The 18,121-nt window shown below is 57.4% G+C and overlaps 1 protein-coding gene across 2 annotated transcripts; it reads right to left on the bottom strand.

The window, feature by feature from the left end:
* Positions 1-159: 159 nt before the first annotated feature.
* TNS4 (tensin 4) lies at positions 160-17,561 on the bottom strand. 2 transcript variants are annotated; one of them, XM_066205205.1, is made up of 13 exons: positions 17,477-17,561; positions 10,783-11,417; positions 6,815-7,241; positions 6,238-6,653; positions 5,330-5,416; positions 4,756-4,863; positions 4,398-4,490; positions 4,043-4,120; positions 3,581-3,652; positions 2,422-2,590; positions 2,071-2,139; positions 1,830-1,856; positions 160-1,313 (listed from the first exon to the last, which is right to left on the bottom strand). In XM_066205205.1, exons 2-13 carry the CDS (start codon positions 11,291-11,293, stop codon positions 1,184-1,186), a joined length of 2,187 nt encoding a protein of 728 aa, XP_066061302.1. In that variant the 5' UTR covers positions 11,294-11,417; positions 17,477-17,561; the 3' UTR covers positions 160-1,183. The 2 variants fall into 2 exon arrangements, with proteins under 2 accessions (XP_066061302.1, XP_066061303.1); XM_066205206.1 differs by having other exon boundaries at positions 6,238-6,650.
* Positions 17,562-18,121: the final 560 nt, after the last annotated feature.

Below are 18,121 nucleotides of genomic sequence, written 5' to 3'. Positions count from 1 at the left end.
CAGGGACCAGGGGGACAAAGCTGCTCCTGTCTCCTCTCAGAGCCCCATGTGCTCCCCCTGCAGTGACCCCAATATCTGTTTTGGTCACTGCCAAGAGCAGCCTCAGCTGGACCTGCTGCACAGCCTGGCTGGAGGAGAGGGACTCTGCCATGGGTCTTCTGGAGCAGAGCGAGTGTCTCCATTGCTGCCAGCCCTGTGGTGCCTGTGGCAGGATAAATGTTCTACTGCTTTATTGAAAATACTCCTGAGAAGGTTTGTTAACATGGGGGCCAAAATCAGAGCCAATACAGAGGCACCAAATGAGAACAAAGGTAGAGAAGAGCATGGTGGCCTCAGAGCCTCTTTCTGCTCTGAGCTACAGCATGAGCTGACCCTTCAGCTGCTGCAGATCACAGCAGCACCGTCTTCCTCGAGGCCCTGCCAATATACGTCATCTGAGAATCCAGCCCAAATTCAGGCAAGTTATTTCCAAAAACCCGATGTTTCACTGTCATGAAAATGTCACCGTTATTTCCCAGCTCTCCACAATGCTGGGAGGCCGAGCCCGCCCGCAACCCCGTGCTGTGTAAAAGGGCAGGAGAATTTCCCAGCACCAGGAAAAATGCGCTGCTCTGTCATTTCTGCCTGTGGATGCTGCTTGCTCCCTGAGGGAAGCAGGTTTCCAGCAGGACTTAGTCATTTTATACACTTTGATTTGCAAAGCTGCCTCTTTGTGCTGCTCAGGGGGTGATTCCTCCCCCAGACTTCCCCTCCTGCAGCACCGGGGCGTCGGGGCTGAGTCCCCAATGGTGGGAGCTCAGCTCCATGACCTCCCTCAGCCCAGACACCCCAAGAACAGGGGACCTCATGGCTGGCAGAAACCCCAGCCAGAGCATTGTGGTCCTTCAGAGCAGATGGTCCAGCTGAGGGACAGTGGTTCCACAGAGAGCACAGTGCCCGTGCCTCCTGGGCAGCTCTCGTCCCTTCCCCAGGGCAGGCAGTGCCCCACGGAGAGGGTCGGAGGAGAATCTCATCCCACCAGAGCTGAAAGTCTTCAGCTGAGACTCCTGATGCGATGATGCATAACAAAAAAGTCTAAATACATGCTGTTGCCAAAATGCAACCCGGAAGCAGGAGAAGGGGAGCAGGAGAAGCTCAGCAGTGTGTGGGCAGCTGCTGGCCCTGAGCGTCCCAGGTTCTGTCCCTATGGGCTGGGCAGGAGCTGGCGGAGCAGGTCGATGACAAGGGACACTGGCTGCACGGTGTCGTACTCTGCAAACAGGTGACAGACGTTCCCCGGGTCTGTCTGACTTTTGGCCACGAACCCAAAGATTCTTTGAGAAAGAGAAGAGGCTTATTCAGTTTGCATCCAGGAATCTGAAGGAATAGGCTGAAACCGGCCCAGCCACAAAGCCAAATCCCAGTTCCAGCAATTCCACCTTGGCCCGCTCCCCAATCACGTTTCCTTGGAAGCCAAGCAGCCGGGAGGAGCATTTTTGGCAAGGCTTCCCCAGCTGTGAAAAGATTCTTGAGCACAAGGTAGAGCCAGATATAAACTCACTTCCTGAGCCCAGCACAAGTCCCTGGGAAGGCTGTGGGATTTGGACTGGGGGTTCTGCACGAGGGGATGTGGAGAGCTGGGCTCAGCCAAACTTCTCCTCCAAACCTACTGAGCAACCCCTCCCAAAGCTTCACCCATCAGTCCCACGCCTCATCCTGCCACCATGGTAACTTCTATCACATCCCCCCCTCATTCTTTGAAGCTCTGCAATGCAGCCACTTCCGAAAGCAGCATCATTCGCCTGGATTGCAGCCCCCCACTCCATGCAGGAGGTCGTCCCTGCTCTTACCTGGAGGACTTGCAGTACTTCTGCCACCTGGGGGAAGAACAGAATTGGAGTTGCTCAAAGGCTGATGTTTAACTCATTCCATCAGCTGCAAAGCCAAGGGTTATGTTTAGATCCACCCCAGCACGGCGTGCCCAGGGCAGTTTTATGGGATTTGGGATTTGAAGTGGTGCAGGGGCACTGGGAACCACAGGGAAGGGAGCACAGCAGGTGGCTCCGAGAGGCATGGCTGCCCAAAACTCACTTTCTGTTCTCAGGGTCCATCCCACAGAACCTGATGGCAGCCAAGGGGTAGTGTCGCCTGAAAAACACCCTGGAAGAGGAGAGGGAATTGTTAGGAAAGGGAAGGGCCCGGGAAAGGACACGAATTTGCAAATCCAAGCCCTGAGGGTCTCAAGGCATCCCAAAATCCCAACCCTGGGTGCAGCTGGTTCCTGCATCCTCCCCCTGCCATGCCACCCAACACAGCACCCCTTGTTAAGGGGTCAAGTCCACCCCTGGATCATGACGTGGGTTTGTCCAACCAGGGCAGGTTTTCCTGAGGCTGGGAGGCGAGGAGGGAGCTGCCTCCCCATGGCCCATCCTGGGCTCTTACTTCCTCTGGACGTCGGTCAGCGTGACTCCCTGCTCTGTCACCCTGAAGTGCACCAGGGTGGGCGTGGGCAGCGTCTCCAGCTCCAAGGTGCAGGAGATGCCTTTCAGGATGGCCGGGGCTCCCGTCAGTGTCTCCACGCTCACCGAGTTGAGGTACAGGACGTTGCACACTGCAAGGACAGCACAAGGGCCCGGCTCAGCGCAGATGTGACACAGGCCAGACCCAGGGCCGGGTCCCAGGGGCCATCCTGCAGATCCCTCACATGGACCCGGGTCAGGTTTGTTTTGACGAAAATTAAAAGGTTTGGTGACTCAGAAATTCTTCACTAATTTAGTTTGGTTTACTTTAATTCTTTGCGCTAATTGTTGTAAAAGTCAAAGTATTTAATTTCCCGTTTCTAAATGTCACATTTGCTGTTTTTTTTTTTTTTTCTGTTTATTACATATTTCCTTTAATGAAAAGCAGAAAAACCCCAAGCCAACGAAGGGCTGAAGGCCAACCTAAAACATGACATTTCAGGCTGATTGAGCTGTTTAAAGGGCTGTTCTGGGTCAAACTAAACTTTCCAGCTTGCCAACTGATTTTTCAGAATTTCCAGCAAAACAAAGCAGTCCCCAGCTCCCCGGCCTGCGTTGTGACCCGTCCATGTGGTCTCCTGCCCCTCATTCTTTGCCCTCACCTGGAGCCCACACAGGCTGAGGTGCACAGACCCTTCCCTGCCCAGCTCTGTCATTCCTACATGTGCCCCACAAGGTCCCTCAGCAATTCCACCAGCCCCTGACTGCCCTCCCCCTCCTAAAGCTCCAGCTGTTCCATCCCCATTGAAGCCCACCAGGAGAGAGGCTTAAAAATCAGGAACTCTTTACAACTGTGCAAACTGGGGGTCTTTTATCAGCCTCATGACCTCAAGAACTGTGTTTTCAAGCATCTTGAGGACCCAAAATCTCTTTTCCTTAAAGACATCAGGTTCTCTTGCAGCCCAGGGAAAAATCTGCAGAAATCCTACAGGTATCTCCAGCCCCATGGGGAAGCTGGAGGGGGATATCACACCAGTGCCCATCACTGCACAGGGGTCATCTGCTGCTGTCACAGTGTGCCCAAGGCTCCACTCTTGCCATCTGGGCTGTCCCCAGGGCCAGCAGCTGGCTGCCGTCCTCACCTGCAGTTTTCCTGGCCAGGGACAGTGCAGATTCGGGAGCGCAGTCAGGGCTGTCCTCTCCATCAGCGAGATCTGCACAAAGGACAAGCAGGAGCAGTGATGCCACAGCCTGGGCCGAGCTGGTCACCTTTTTGGCCGATCCTTATCTCAAAAGAGGCTTAAAGGCCCGGGACCACTCTAATTGCAGGGGTTTAGAACAGTAATTAACTTAATTGTCCTTCATTTCCCCCTCCGGGCTCTGTTCACCTTTGATCTCCCACTCCTACTTCCCTTGCCCTCTCTCCATCCCCAGCGGAAGGGAGTCACCGCCGTCCCGTCCCCAGGTCAGCTCTGCAGGTTCCTGCTCCAACTGTAGCCAGAGGAGCAGCCCCTCACAGGCACCCGGGGGGCTCAGACCCCTCCCCACAGAGGACCTCCCCCACCTCCCCGGAGCGTCCCTCCTGTCCCGTCACCGTCACCTACCTCGGGTGGGGATGCTGAGCTTGCAGGGCAGTGCCAGCTGGGTGATGGAGTGCTGATACACGAAGGCAGAGAGGCTCCCTGCAACCAGAACTGTGAGTTAGGGGGGGCTGCTGCCTGGAACCCACCACCCACACACCTCCAGCCTGCTACAGTGTCTCAGGGAGCTCATGTTCCTGCTTTGGAGCCACTACCATGGTCTCACTGTCAGGGAAATGCAGGCAGGACCTGGGGCTGGGGGGTTCCTGTGCTGGCAGGTGTGCAAAACATTCACCTGCTCCTGGCTGGTGCTTCCAGGGGCTCTGGAAACAGCTCCTGGGGCTGCCAGGGCTGCTGTGGGCAACAGCACCGTCCTTACCAAAATACAGCTCCTCGCTGGCACCTTTCAGGTGAACCCCTTTGGTGGAGGACTCGATGAGGAAGTGCCGGACGAGGTCACTGCTCTCCTCTCCTGCAAGAGAGACGACAATCAGCATCAGCACCAGCCCCAGTGCCACTGTGTCCCCCCTGCCCACCCCAGGGTCCTGTCCCAGGGCATCACTGGAGCTGCTTTCTGCTGTCATCACGATGCCAGCCCCTGTGAGAAGTGAATGAGCACCCACAGACTCGCTGCCAGCGCCTCCCACACACCAGAGTCCTGTGGCTGCTCACCTGGCTTTAGTTTGAGTAGTTTCAGTTAAACCCTTGAAGCAACCCCCCCATCTGTGCCCCCATACCTGTCTGAGAGCCAGGAACCTTCATGGCCAGTCCGAAGGAGCCCCGGAATGAGGTGCTGTCCCGCACCAGGAACGTGCCCGGCTCCTTGTCCCTCAGCAGCTGGATTGCTGTCAGAGCACAGGCAGGGGCTCAGCCAAACTCAGCAGGTGAGACCTCCCTGCACTGTGCCCTGGTGCTCCGCAGGGAGTCACTCCTTGGCAGCAGCAGGAAAAGCTCTGGAGCATGTGCCAAGCAGATGCACATCCCTTGTGTGGCACCACCTGCAGCATCCCTGCAGGGCCCTGGCTTGCTCCCACGGGTCCCTGCAGTCCCCAGGACACTCAGCCCCTGCCCAGGCCACGCTGTGTGACAGGCAGGGGAAGCTTTGCAGTACTTGGAGGACACAGAGGGGCCGTGGCACAGCCCTTGTTTCTGAGCCGCCCCCCTCAACCTGTGACAGGGTCCCTCCACACCCATCAGCCCCCGGCAGACTTTGATTCGCCCCCACTGAGCCCCCACAGGGTCACCGGAGAACTCCGGGGGCAGGCCGGAGCCCAAGGTGGGGTGACACCTGTAGAGCCTTTCCTGCCTCACCTCGGTCCCTGCTGATGCTTGGCTTGAACCAGTATTTTGATGTGTCCATCACAAACTTCATGGTGGGCTGCCCAGCCTTCAGGGGACCTGCAAGAGACCATAGGATGTCAGGACCAGCAGGAACCTGAAGGACCTCCACAGATGGCAGAGCCCAGCAAAGACGTTTCTCTCCCAGGCTGGCCGCCAGGGCTGAAGGTTTTTCAATCCTTTCGAATCCTCTCCTCCCCACTCCTTAGAATAGCTCATTCTCCACATAATTATCTCTCTTGGCAGGCTGTGATGTAGTGCAGAGAGGGTCACATGGAATCCCCTGGCAGTGCCAGCCTGCCCAGCCCTGCACAATCCACTGGACCATGGGATTTACACCAGGATCTGACCCACACACCCTCTTGCTATTCCCATAAGGATCCCAATTAAAACCCTCTGCCCTGAGAGCTGCCTCTGCTCATCTCCTCCAGAGAACAATAGACCCAGTGTTTGCCCTTGAATGAGGGACCTTGTGAACCCTGGCACCTTTTGGTGTCCTCAGAGCAAACGGGAACCCCAACCCCTCCTCCCAACACAGTCTGGGTCTGCAAACAGGCAGGACAGGACAGAATGATGTTTCTCATCCTCAGGTACTATAAATAGGTGCATCTGCATCTCCTGGAGGGAGCAGAGCATTCCTGGCTGCTGAGCCCATGCCCCAGGACACTGGTGGGCAGAAGTCTGTGGCTAACCCAGGGCCACCGGCCTCAAGCTGCAGATCACCTGGACCATAGGGAGACACATCGGGGAGCTCCAGCGAGGACCTCTCATCCTTTGTGTCTATAACCCACAGCTAAAGCAGAGGGAAAGTGGGGTTTGCTCCCCCTTTCGCAGCATCTTTTGGGGTCTGCAGCTCCTCCCCGCCCTGCCCCGTGACTCACTGTCCGAGAGGCAGCTGAGTGCCGGCGCTGACAGCGCGTTGTTCAGCCCACCGAGCCTCGAGGCTGCGCTGCAGCTGGGCAGCGGGGGCTGCGTGGCAGAGCTTGGGGGGGCTTTGGCCAGCCGCGGGGATCCATCTCCTTGTTCCACGCAGCCGTTCACCAGCAGCACCGGGATGTCGGCCGCGGAGGTGAGGATGGAGGGGGGGCAGCTGCTGGCCTGGCCCTTCTGGGCCAGGGAGGTGCCGGCGCTGGGGGAGCTGCCTGCCCGGGGTTGCGTGGGGCTCTGGCCAAAAGCTGCCCTGGAGTGAGACACGATGCCAGAGGAAGGGGAGAAGGGGCTGCCCAGGGAGCTGCTGGGGGACGGCGAGGCAGCAGCTGAAGCGTCCGAGTCCTCATTTTGGAGCGAGTGGGTGCTGCTGCAGGAGGGAGACAGAGCAGAGATCAGGGGGTTGTTCACACGCAGAGACCATCCCAGCGACTGCACCAGCCCTGCAGGGCATCATCTCCCAGCCCAAGGAATGAGGGACTCGGGGTACACTGCCCTGTGCCCCTTCCACCAGGCACAGGTGGCATTTACCTGCCCAGGATGTAGCTGGTGTCAGAGCCAGGGCTCGTGGAGAGCTGGGACACCCAGCTTCCCCTCTGCCGGGCCCTCAACACCTGCACGGGCTTCAGCAGATTGTCAACACCTGGGGAGGTGCTGAGGGCCCCGGGGCTGCAGGAGACTGTGTCCGTGTGTCCTGCCAGGCACTGCCAGGGCACGCTGGAGCTCTCAGATGCTTTGCTACAGCTCAGGGCGGCCGACTGGGGGCCCGAGGGTCCGGGTGGGCTCGAGAAAACCACGCTGTCACTGGTGTTGTATTTGCCTCCAAGTGCCCCTTTTTGGGGCAGGAAGCTGTTGCCTTGGGGGGACCTGGAGAAGGGGGTGCCCGAAGGGCTGGGGGAGCCCTGTGGCAGGTCAGGCCCCGTGGCTCTGCCCGGTGTCAGCTCTATGTACTTGATATCTGCAGAGAGAAAGAGGACGTCATGGAAGATCTGGTGTGCGAGCTGGGTTCCTCAGCAAAGATCTGTGAGGAACATGTGTCTGTTCTTCCCGCCGTGGATTTTGGCTCCCCCTCTGCAGGGCTGGGGCTCCAGCACTACCCTTTGTTGAGACCCTGTGAGGACTGTTTCCTCACAGATCCCAAGGTGAAGTGACACCCCCCGGTGCTGGCAGGCTCCCAGGGAATGGGGTTACGTGTGGTCACGTCTGGCTGCTCAGACCCCCCTCTCCAGCATTACCCAGCCAGGACCTGCTGAGACCTGCAGCCAGAGGCGGGTGTTCCCTCCAGCAGCTGCTCTGTTTGTACCTGACTCAAGAGAAAAACACCTGGCTGCTCCCCCCGGGGTGACGTCAGGTTCGGAGGGTGGCCCTGCACACGCTGGGCAGAGGAGCAGGGGGATGTCACCTGGCCCCAGGTACAGCTGGACTTCCATCTACACTTTCCATCTCACAGGAAATCCATGTGGGACAGGGGCAGTTACAACCCTCTTGGTGTCCACTACAGGACCAGCCATGCCAACAGCAAGCACAGATCCAGGCAGGGGCCGGCTGCTCCCTCCTCCTTTCTCCCACCCTGCACAAATCTCTCGAGAGAAGTAGCTTCCAAGGCAGTCTCTGTGCTTGTGTTCTGCTGTGGAATTCTTTCTCTTCAGTCTGTGCTCACAGCCAGTCCCTCCTCGTCCCATTAGTGACATGGGAACAACACCTGACAGAGCATCTCCTGTCCAAGACCCCCAGTGGAACCTCACGGTCAGAACCCGGGGTGCCTGATGCATGTCCCTGGACAAAGCCAGCATTTCTGGCTGAGCTGGAAGAGGCCTTCTAGCAAGACACTCGGACTTGATTTGAGTGCTTGCAGCGATGGCAGATTCATCACATCCCAGGGAAGCTGCTCTGGTGGTTAATCACTCCAGTGCCAGAGGTGTGCACCTCCCTTCCAGTCTGGACGTGCCCAGCTTTGCTTTCAGTACCTTGTTCTTGCCCTGCCTTGGAGTTCAGGAAAGCTCCCATTCTCAAAGGTGTTTTTCAGAAAGGGAAAATCCTTTTTCCTGCAGCAAAGACAAACTGCTCTGACAGCCCTGAGCTCCCTGCCCAGGGTGTGACAGGTCCTGATGGACTTGCTGTGTGGGAGCTGCTGGCCCCGGCTACTGCAAGCAGCAACCTGAGCTCTGGGGCACGGAGCTGGATGAGCAGGAAGAGCACGGGGCTGTGGAGAAGTTACTCCCTGATCTCCTTCTCTATGCCAATCCCAGCACAAGATTGGGTAAACACAGCCAGCCATGAGCACCAAGGAGGGGCTGGGTGAGCCAGGAGGGCTGGTCCCCAGTGGAGACACAGTTGGATCGTGGCAGGACAGAACCAGAGCCTTGCCCTTCCACAGCCTTGCTGCCAGCAGCAGCTCCTCCAGTGCCCAGCCTTGGGGCAGCTCTGCAGCCACGTGTCCCAGTATCAGTGCACAAACCCTTGCAGCGAGCTGGCCGGATGCTTTCTGGCAATGTCTCCCCAAAAGGAGAAAGAAATGGGGTTTTTAATTGTCCTTTGAGGAACTGACAAGCATTTGTGCACCAAGCTCATGAGGCCTTTTACCTCCTACTTCTCTGCCTTTGCTCTTCTTATCACCTGTGGTTAAACCTCAAATATTTGCTCAAGACCTTGGCAAGTTTTCCCGCATCAAGGAGTGGCAGAAGCGCCACAAACGCGGAGCCCAGATGTCACGCAAGCCAAGATCTGAGATCTCCTTTCTCCTCTAGGAACTAGAAGGATCCAGAGGGAATGGTGCCTCTCACGAACATGCCTCCTGCTGCTGCAGCATTTGACAGAACCATAGACTATGTGGAGTTGGAAGGGATTGAGTGCCATGTTTAAAGCTTCCTCATGGTCTCCATTAGACGAGACAAGAACAAGCCCCTCTCGCCTCTCTTGAGCACCATCAGTCCCTGCCACCCTCACATCCGGGCACAGGTTGCAGGGCTGGAGGAGGAGGAGGTGAGTGTACAGGGACACTGCCCTGTGGGAGGAAGTTAGTGTAAAAAACCAAGTGCTGTTAAAAGAAAATGAAAGCTGAAGTGAGGCTTTTCCCACTGAATTTGTGGGCACCTTTCCAGATGTTCAGTTCCACACTTGGAGCCAGATTCTGCAGACCACTAGCACGTTACCTGCAGAGCTGCTTGGGGCTCCAGACCCCGAGCAGGGCACGGAGGGGGGCAGTGGAATGGGTCAGGCACCCAGCAGCCAGAGCTGAATCTGCACTTTGTCACAGTATTTTATCTGCAAGGCCACCCTGTCCATCCCAGCAGGAAGCAGGAACACTGTCTGCTCTGGAATTGCCTGGTTCCTGCAGTGCCGCTGCCCTCCTGCAGCACCGGGACCCTCACACCCACCCCATCCTTCTCCAGCCCTGCCGTCCTCATGTTTGCATGAGGGCTCAGGGAGAATTGAAATTTTTTCTTGTCTTTAACATCCTCACATTTGACCTTGCTGTGGGAAGAAGACTGGGGATTGAATGTCAAGGTATTCTTGTGTGTAAAGACAGGGATGGGCAATAAGGCTTTTGGGAAGCAGGGACACCTGAGGCACCTGAACCACCCTAGACCTGTCCTGTCAGCACTGTCAGCCCCCCACATGCTGGGGCTGCCCCGTGCACTGGGTGTTGGACACCTAAAATGAGCAGGAGAGCCCAGGCAGGAATACTTGGATCAGGAGCAGCTCACAAATCAGAGCTTGGGTTGCAAGGATGACAGGGAAGAGCTGCACAAGGGTTCACATAAGGCACTTGTGAGCAGAGGCAGGGCTGGTATGTGCTGCTGGTGCCTTGCCTATGCCAGGTATGCTGCCCGGGGAGTGCACAAGCCCTGGAAAAAGAATTTCCCTGGCAAAAGAATTGGGAACACTTAAATGGGATGGTTGTGCAACACTTGATACCTTAGCCCAGGGCTCTGGAAATCTGGCTGTAAATCCATGTGCTCCCACAGGTCAAGTGTGACCCTGGGCAAGGTTCTTCTGCCCTTGAGGGGAGCAGGGCCCTCCCTGGGCACCCAGAGCCCAGGGCCAGTCACTGGTGGTGACAACTGGGATTAGAAGTTTTCCAAGAGTTGCAAGTCCCATTTGTAATGAGAATTGTTTTCTCCAAACACAGGGAAATGAACATCAGGTAGAGCTAAAGGCTGTTTCCCCTGTTCCTTTCTGGACCCCTCTGAGCTGTCTGGACATGAGACATGTCAACAGTGATCAGACCAAGGCTGTGGAGGCACCAGAGTTAGGCAGAGCTTGGAGATGCAGCCTGTCCTGCTCCTCAATATGGAACCCTAATGTCAGGAAGCAGTCCCCAATTCTGGGGGACAGTGGGGACTGCCCCTGACACCCATTTCCAGCCTCCCCCAGGAACCCAGGAGCTTGTGTGCATCCAGAGGACAGGCGTGTACCTGACCCCTCTACTCCAGGCTCTGGGCAGAGGGTTTTCACCAGATCAGAGCTCCACAGCCCGAGCGCTGCCTTTGCCTCACCTATTGCCTCCGGGTCCTGCTTCTTGGTGGCTGCAGTGTCACCCTGAGCAGCAGGCTGGGCTGCATCCTTCACTGGCCTGCACGGCAGCGGCTGGAAGGTCGGATCGATTTCTAGGATCATCTTGTTGAGAGTCTCTATGGTTATGTCCAAGGAGGGAGACACTGGCTGAGCCTCAGGGTCCGTGCTGGTGTTCTCCTCCTCCTTCGGCAGGCACGGGGCAGGGGGTCTCTCCAAGGAGGAATTCTGCTGGCCTTTCCCCTGCGTGTGAGCAGCCACATGCTCCGACGCGGGCTGGGCTCCGAACGCTCTCCCGGCGGGGAGCAGGCGAGCCTTGGGGTGCACCATGGAGGGGGGATCAGTCCAGGCCTCTGTGGAGTAGTAGACGTACTTGCCCGGCAGTGTGGAGCAGCCCGGGTACCCCGCCGGGTGCAGGCTCTTGCTTTCCTCCGGGGAGGAAATGCAGACAGTCTGTCCAACACGCAACACGTGGGATTCTATGACCTGTGACATGGTTTGGTTTTCCGGTTTCACAGCTTAGAGGCCAAGGGAAACCTCCTCCTCCTCCTCCTCGCCTCCTTCCTCCACCAGGGATCTCAGACCCCGTCTTCAATCCAGTCTCCAGCGGAATAAGAATCTGAGGAATGCAGAGAGGAGCGGTTACACAGGCATGCCCCGGGCAGGAGCAGACTTCAGCGGAAAAGTCTATAAAAACGGGGATTTGGAGCGAAAGCTGGAATTCAGCTCATATGAAAACAAGTCACCCTGTCCTGCTTTTCCACCCCCTCCAGCCTCTGCTCCCGGTGCCACAGCGCAGCCGGGCAAGCACATGAAAGACTCATTGGCAACAGCTTTTCCGGATTCAAAGGCCTAAAATGGAATCCTGTTTTTATTTGCTAATTTTCTGGATTAAGAATGAAATGAAGGCTCTAACAGCCTTCCCATGGGACCCTGAACCTCGGGAGCCATCCAAGGGCAGCCAGCAAGCCTGGAGCCCTGTGGGGCAGAGAGCTGGAGCTGCCTGCCAGGGCAGTGTCCTGCAAGTGGGTGTACAGCTAATCCAGGATTTTATTTTCCTGGTACAACGCAAGGCTGGAAGCCTGCGGACGTGGCTGCTGCCTCAGTCATGGTGCTGCTCGAGGAATCTGACTGCAGATGCATTTTGAATACTCCCTGCCAGGAAGTATTTTTTAATTCCCCATTATAAACTCCTGTGGAACGAGGTTGGCTTCCCTCAGGGGTCTGGGAGAAAGGGTCTTGGGATGCCGTTTGGAGGTGGGGAAGCCGTTCCCGCTGCATTAGCAATTAATGGGGCTCCCCCAGCTGCTCCTCCTGTCCTGCTGGGCAGGAGCTGTGCCTCAGCAACACGCTGCCACCAAACACAGAGGGACCCTCACTCCTTTGGTTTGGGATGAGGAAAATAATCCTATCCCTCTCCGTACCCACTATGGCAGCCAAGCCTGGCATCTCCGTGTTGGGGACATCGAGGCCCAGCACATTCCCTGTGTCAGCAGCACACTATCCTCTCTGATCCCTGGGCAGAGCAGCACTGTTGGGGACCACAGGGTATCCCGAGATCCAGAGCCAAAGGTTTGCCGGCAGGAGTTAATGCCACAGCTCAGGGCTCCCTCTCCATACCCTGTGGGGTTTTGGTGTGTGACACTCCCCAACAGAGGGGTACACCTCATAAAATATTTGTCCTGTCCTGCAACAGTCTCCAATGACAGACTTATTTACTCCCTTATCCTGGGCTGATTAACGATGGAGTCACAGGATTAGGAACGAGACACGTTGCTCCAAGGCAGCCGGTCTCTCAGCCCCGTGGGCGCGGGCAGGAGCTGGGCCGGTGCTCTGCGTCACTGACTGTAATCGGTGACTAATTGCCCTGCCAGGTGTTGAGAGCAGGTACGGAGGGTGGCTCAAATCAGGGCAGCTGTGCCTTGGGTGAGTTATATAACCGCGGAGAAGCCCCATATCTTGCTAGAGAGACACCCAGAATACCCCGGGCTTAGAAAGTGTAGGGAATTAGAAGCAAAACATCGCTGCTGTCTGTTGCTGCTGTCAGCACCCGACCCCGGGCGAGTCACGGCAGGTAAATCCCTCTCCAGGGCTTCTGAGAGCATGGAGAGCTGCAGGAGTGAATAAATACCTCAACCCCATTTACCTTCCTGTCAGCCCGGCCCCCATCGTGTCTCCTGAGCGTCTGAGAGGTTTTAGTCACAGGACTGGCATAGGAATGGCTTGGGAGCAGGGCTGTGCTGCAGGAAGGGAAGCACCTCTGGAGCCTGAATTAGACAGGTCCAAGGCACTTCTGAATTGTTGCTAATTATTCCTGGAGGTTGGAACCTCTGGGAATTTGGGGCTATGCTGTTGGAGCCAGGTCTGCCCCAGTTCCCAGAGGAGATGGACTGAGTCTGGAGCTGGTTGTCCCTATGGAGAGCCAGCTGTGAAGGGATCTGCCAGAAACTGGGGGGCAGGTGGGTGAGGGGCTGCAGGTAGTGGGGTCCCTCCTCTGACTGCAGCAGTGCCACAGCCCACAGTGCCCTCCCCACTGGCTGTGCCACGGCCAGCACCAGCACGTGGCTCTCCCTTGGCATTTCCAGACCCCAGCCCCAGGGCACAGTGGCTACAGGAGCAGGCTGGGACCCAGCCCCCTTCCCCACTGGGCTGGCCATGGCAGGGCTCTGCCTGCAAAGTTTGTGTCACCTCTGGTCTAGTGACAGCACAGCTCTGCCCAGGGGGTGGCCAGAGCCCAGGTGAGCAAGTGCCCACCTTGGGGAACCACCCAAGGTCTCCTGCCTTGGGTCACCGCGTGCCACAACGCTGCCAGCTCTGCGTGAGAAGTGCAGTGTGGTACAAGGCTCAGAGGGAGCGTTTGTTAAATATAAAAAGAAGAGTCATTCCAGGTCAAAAACACAAGCGAGATGGAGTGAAAATTGGATTCTCCCCTGGGGAGAAGAACTGCCTGGCTCCAGTCGGCATCCGCAAGACAAGGCTGGTTTTAATTTAAGTAGGTACAGAAATAACGTGCAGGATGCATGAACCAGGGCTGTCGGGGCTTCCAGGAGCATGCACGCAACAGCTTCCCTCCTTTCTTGTACTCCTGCCCTGAGTTTTTTGATCTTTCTCATGTGTGATGCTGCCAGAATTAGCCTCCAAACCTCATTTCTCCTCCCTTCCCTTCTCTGGGTTGAAGTGAGAGGTCTCCCAGGCTCCTCACAGGAATTCTGAGCCTCGGCTGCAGGCTCTTGTGCTTGGAGGAGCAAAGGAGAAGGGCTGAGGGGAAGGAGGTGAATCACAGGCGGCTGCTGGCCACCAGCGTGGCACAGCCATGGGACAGCCAAATGCTGGCCACAGACATCAGGACCTCCCCAGAGCCCTTGGAATGGCAGTGTCCCCATGCACAGCCCCAGCAAGGGCTGGGCAGGGTCTGGCTGTGCCCCCCGGGTAGGGAAGAGGGGCCAGGCATGGGCACAGGTATCACACTCATCCACACCGTGCCAGGAGCCATGCCCTGGGCTCTGTGGCAGCAGCAGAGTGAGCTCTGGGACAGAATCAGGGCAGCCCTGACAGAGGGAACCCCAGCACCGCAGCCATGCCTGGACAGGCTGGTTCACCCCGGGCTGGGAGATCGACTGGCTGTATGGAAATTCCAGGGAAGGAGCTCTGTTGTCTCAGCTAAGTCAAGGCTAGCACAGAAAGGGATGGAAATAAGCTGGCACAAACACATCCAAGACTGGAAATTGCAGAGTTTCTGCTGCTGGAAGCAGAATGTGGAACACAACTCTCTCTAAGCTGGAGGGGACAAGTCACAGACTTCACATGCAGATGGACACTCTTAGAAATATCCTGAGTGAAGGAGCTGCCTACTGCACCAGGAGACCCAGGCTGTGGGGCTGGGGCTGCAGCCCAGCCCGCTAAGCCCAGTCCTGCTCCAGCCCAGCTTGGCAGGCAGCCCCCCGCGGCAGGAAAAGGAGCTGGGCTCGGGGTGTCAGCACTGGGGCACCCACGGGGGGGCAGGAGGTGGGGTGCTGGGTTTGGAGGGCTGCGGGGCGCTCCTGGGCGCGGCTGGGAGAAGCCGGGTGCCCTGGAGCCAGGGCTGTGCCGACACACCCCGGCTGCTCGATAACCGCCCGCCCTTCCCAAACCCGCCGGGCACGGCTCAGCCCCGCGACGCCACATGGGCCGAGCCCGGGGATCCACGCTGAGCAAAGTCCCTCCTCGCTTCGTCTGCAGGAGCCCGGTGGGACCCCCCCAGCCCCCGCACCGGCTCTGCCCTGGCAGGGTAAGGGCAGAGCTGGCAGCGCTGCCCCGCAGCATCGCCGGCAGCTGCACGCTGGGTGTCCCAGCGCGGTTATTTGGAGCTCAGACATACGAGCCGGGACACAGCCTCGCTCCCTGTCTGCGCAGACCCCAAAACAGCTCAGCCAGCTGCCAAATCTGGTTGTTTTTCCTTGCAACGTGAGCCCTGGGAGCCTCCCGATGACAAGCCTGTTACACATCCCCTCGCCAGGAAGGGCAGAGGGAACTGCTGGGACACCCAGGATTTCCAGAGCTCGTTATACACACAGTTTAATCACTGCGAGGGCTGCGGGCGACTTGCCTGGATTAGAGGGGCGTGCTGAGGGGGTTGAGGGAGAAAAGTTCCCATGGTTATGCTGTGTTTTCCCTGCAGAGCAGGGAGAGCCACGGTATCACATGGCAGATATTAATACACCCCAGCTCCGGGGGGTTCCAGCACCTGGTGCCCGAGGAGGGGCTGCCCTCCCACGCCGGGGGAGAAGGGCAGTCTGTCAGAGCCTCCTCCCTCGCTCAGACATGAGCGATTTGGAATCTCAGCAGCAAGAAAAAAGAAGCGTTTATGAAATCCCAGACAGCATCTTGGTATTTGACCAGCCCCCGGAGCTTCACGATGGGGCAGCACCCGCACAAGCAGTGCCAGAGCAGGATGTTTTGGTGGGGCAGCGAGAAACCCTCCAGTGCAACCCGAGAGCATCCACAGCAGGAGCCACCCACCCCCAGCGACCCCCCTGCGGACCCCCCGCCGCCCTCCTCCCAAAGTGCTCCTTGTTTAGCAACATTTCAGACTTCTGGAAGGGTCTCCAGGCTTTTGGAGGAGGCGGGATATTAGCAATGTTGAAATCGCTGCTCCAACAGCTCCCCCTCCCACTGCCTTACAGCCTTTTCCTCTCCCGGGACAGCTCTTTCTCCTCTGGCAAGAGCTTCTCTGGGTACAAGATCAGCACAGAGCCTGGTCCCCGTTTCCAAGAGAGGTCCCAGCACAGCAGGAGAAGTTTCCCCTCCCCTCTTTGTGGGTGAGCCGTTGACATGGGAGGCTCAGGGACAACAGTGTCTTTAGAACAGGGTGTCTGTCTAAAAATAGGCTAAATTAGCAAATCCTAAGAATGTTTGAGATGAGTTACAGGAACAGACACTAACGAGCTCCTTGGAGCACCAGCCAGGATGTTTCTTCTCTGAGACCATGGGAACATCTCCCTCCAGCCCTTGTGAGACTCTCTAGGCAGCATCAGACAGAGGAATCTGCAGCATGAGAGGCTGTTTCCCTGCATTTCAGGGGTGCCAATGGGGAGGGAGAGGATGGCAGCTGCTGCACGGGGGGCTCTGCACACTGCAGATGTTTCAGAAGGGCCCTGCACATCTGTGCTGGCCTGGGCACATCCCCTGAACCGCACTGCACCCAGGCCTGGAAACCTTATGAAGCACCAGAGCATGCTTCAGGCTCTTCCCTTGAGTCCAAGGAGTAGAGGTGGGACTGGATCCTTTCCCTCCCCTCCTCAGACTCCATTTTCCTCCCAATACATCTACCTACACCAGCAGCAGATCTGAGCACTCCCACTTGGAGCCCTGGCTGCACAGCTTCTCTGCCATCCTCCTGATAATCCCTCTCCTCTGACACAAGGATGGAGGCCCAGAACCTGCTTTTGGTTTCACAGCACGTTTGTTACTGACCTCATTCCCTGTGCTTTGACCTTCCTGGCTGTCTGTGGCTTAAGAAGGTTTAGTGGTACCACAACACCCCGAGCAACTCCGAGCCCACACAAACCTCTGCCTCAGCCACTGACACTTCTGCTCCCACGTGGCACTTTTATTGCCTTGAGCTCTCCACAATTCCCACACCACAGCTTCCCACAGGGAGGAAGGAGGCACTGGATCACGCATCGGAGCACACAATCCCAGCCACTTCACCTCAGCTGAGCTCACTTGAGGCAGTGGAGGAAACATGCAGTTGGACACATGCACAGACAACAAACACCACTGAAAATCTTAAATAGGCTTCCAAAGGGTCAGAAAGGTAATTGCTCATGTCATAAAGCCCATGGACTACTGAGAAAACCTCAGAACCTCAGCTGGAGTAATATGCATAATTCCACACCACTGCTCCCAGCATTATCCACCAGCCTTCCCCACCCTGGATCACCACTGCTCAGTTTCTGCCCACTGGCAGCACTGCTGGGGCAGGAACAACCACAGCTTGGCTTGAGATCACTGCGGCAGATTCCTCCCAAGGCACAAGAATAATCCCCAGGTAATGCAAAGCAGCAGCAAGAGGAGCGATGGAAGGGAAGAACTGATGCGAGCTGCACACAGCATTAGCATGAGAACTGAAAGAAGAAAAGGACTTGGAGGAGTCATCCAAAGGCAGAGAAGGCCCTGGGAATCAGCACTCGGAGGTACCTGGGCTGCAGCGGCTCGTCCCCACTCCCGCGCGGCTCCGCTGCAGCACCTCCAGCACCTGGAGCTCATAAACCACAAGGGTGGGTCTGTGCAAGGAGCGGGTTCTCTGCGAGCTTGGATTTAACGGGAGCACGGTCCCTCCCACCTGGGCTGAGCTTCGCCGCCCCTCCGTGCCCCGCAGGTGTGGTGCAAGAGGGAAGACCCAGACGCGGGGTTTGGGGTAAGAGCCGGGGCAGCGCAGGGCTGGCGAGGGGCCAGGCTGCCCCCGGAGCACAGAGCTGCCAGCCAGGGACGGCTTTCAGCTGGAGCTGAGCAAGGTAACCTGCTTGGGGCAGGTGAGGAGTCGATGCTACAGCTGCCAAGGACTGTGCCCGCCCCTGCATCCCCCTGGCAGCAGCAGCCCCAGCCCAGCCCTCAGCCCATGGCACAGTTGGTGGGGCAGGACTGGTGGGGACTGTGCTTCAGCCTGTCCGAATCTCGGCTATCAGCTGTGACAATAAATGAAGAGGGAACAACAAGCACAGACTCCTCTCCAGCTGGAGCGTCGGAGTTGAGATCCTCCTGCTTCTTTCCAGGGGTACCAGCTGCTCCTGAGCGCTGCAGGCACCACAGACACATTTCTGGGAGGAGCAGCAGAGGAGGGGA

Source organism: Chamaea fasciata, unplaced genomic scaffold (assembly GCF_029207755.1).
Source record: "Chamaea fasciata isolate MVZ Bird 193981 ecotype frontalis unplaced genomic scaffold, bChaFas1.0.hap1 SCAF_27, whole genome shotgun sequence".
Classification (NCBI taxonomy): domain Eukaryota; kingdom Metazoa; phylum Chordata; class Aves; order Passeriformes; family Sylviidae; genus Chamaea; species Chamaea fasciata.
Note: the sequence above shows the minus strand (reverse complement) of the source record. Positions and strands in the feature narration are given on the sequence as shown.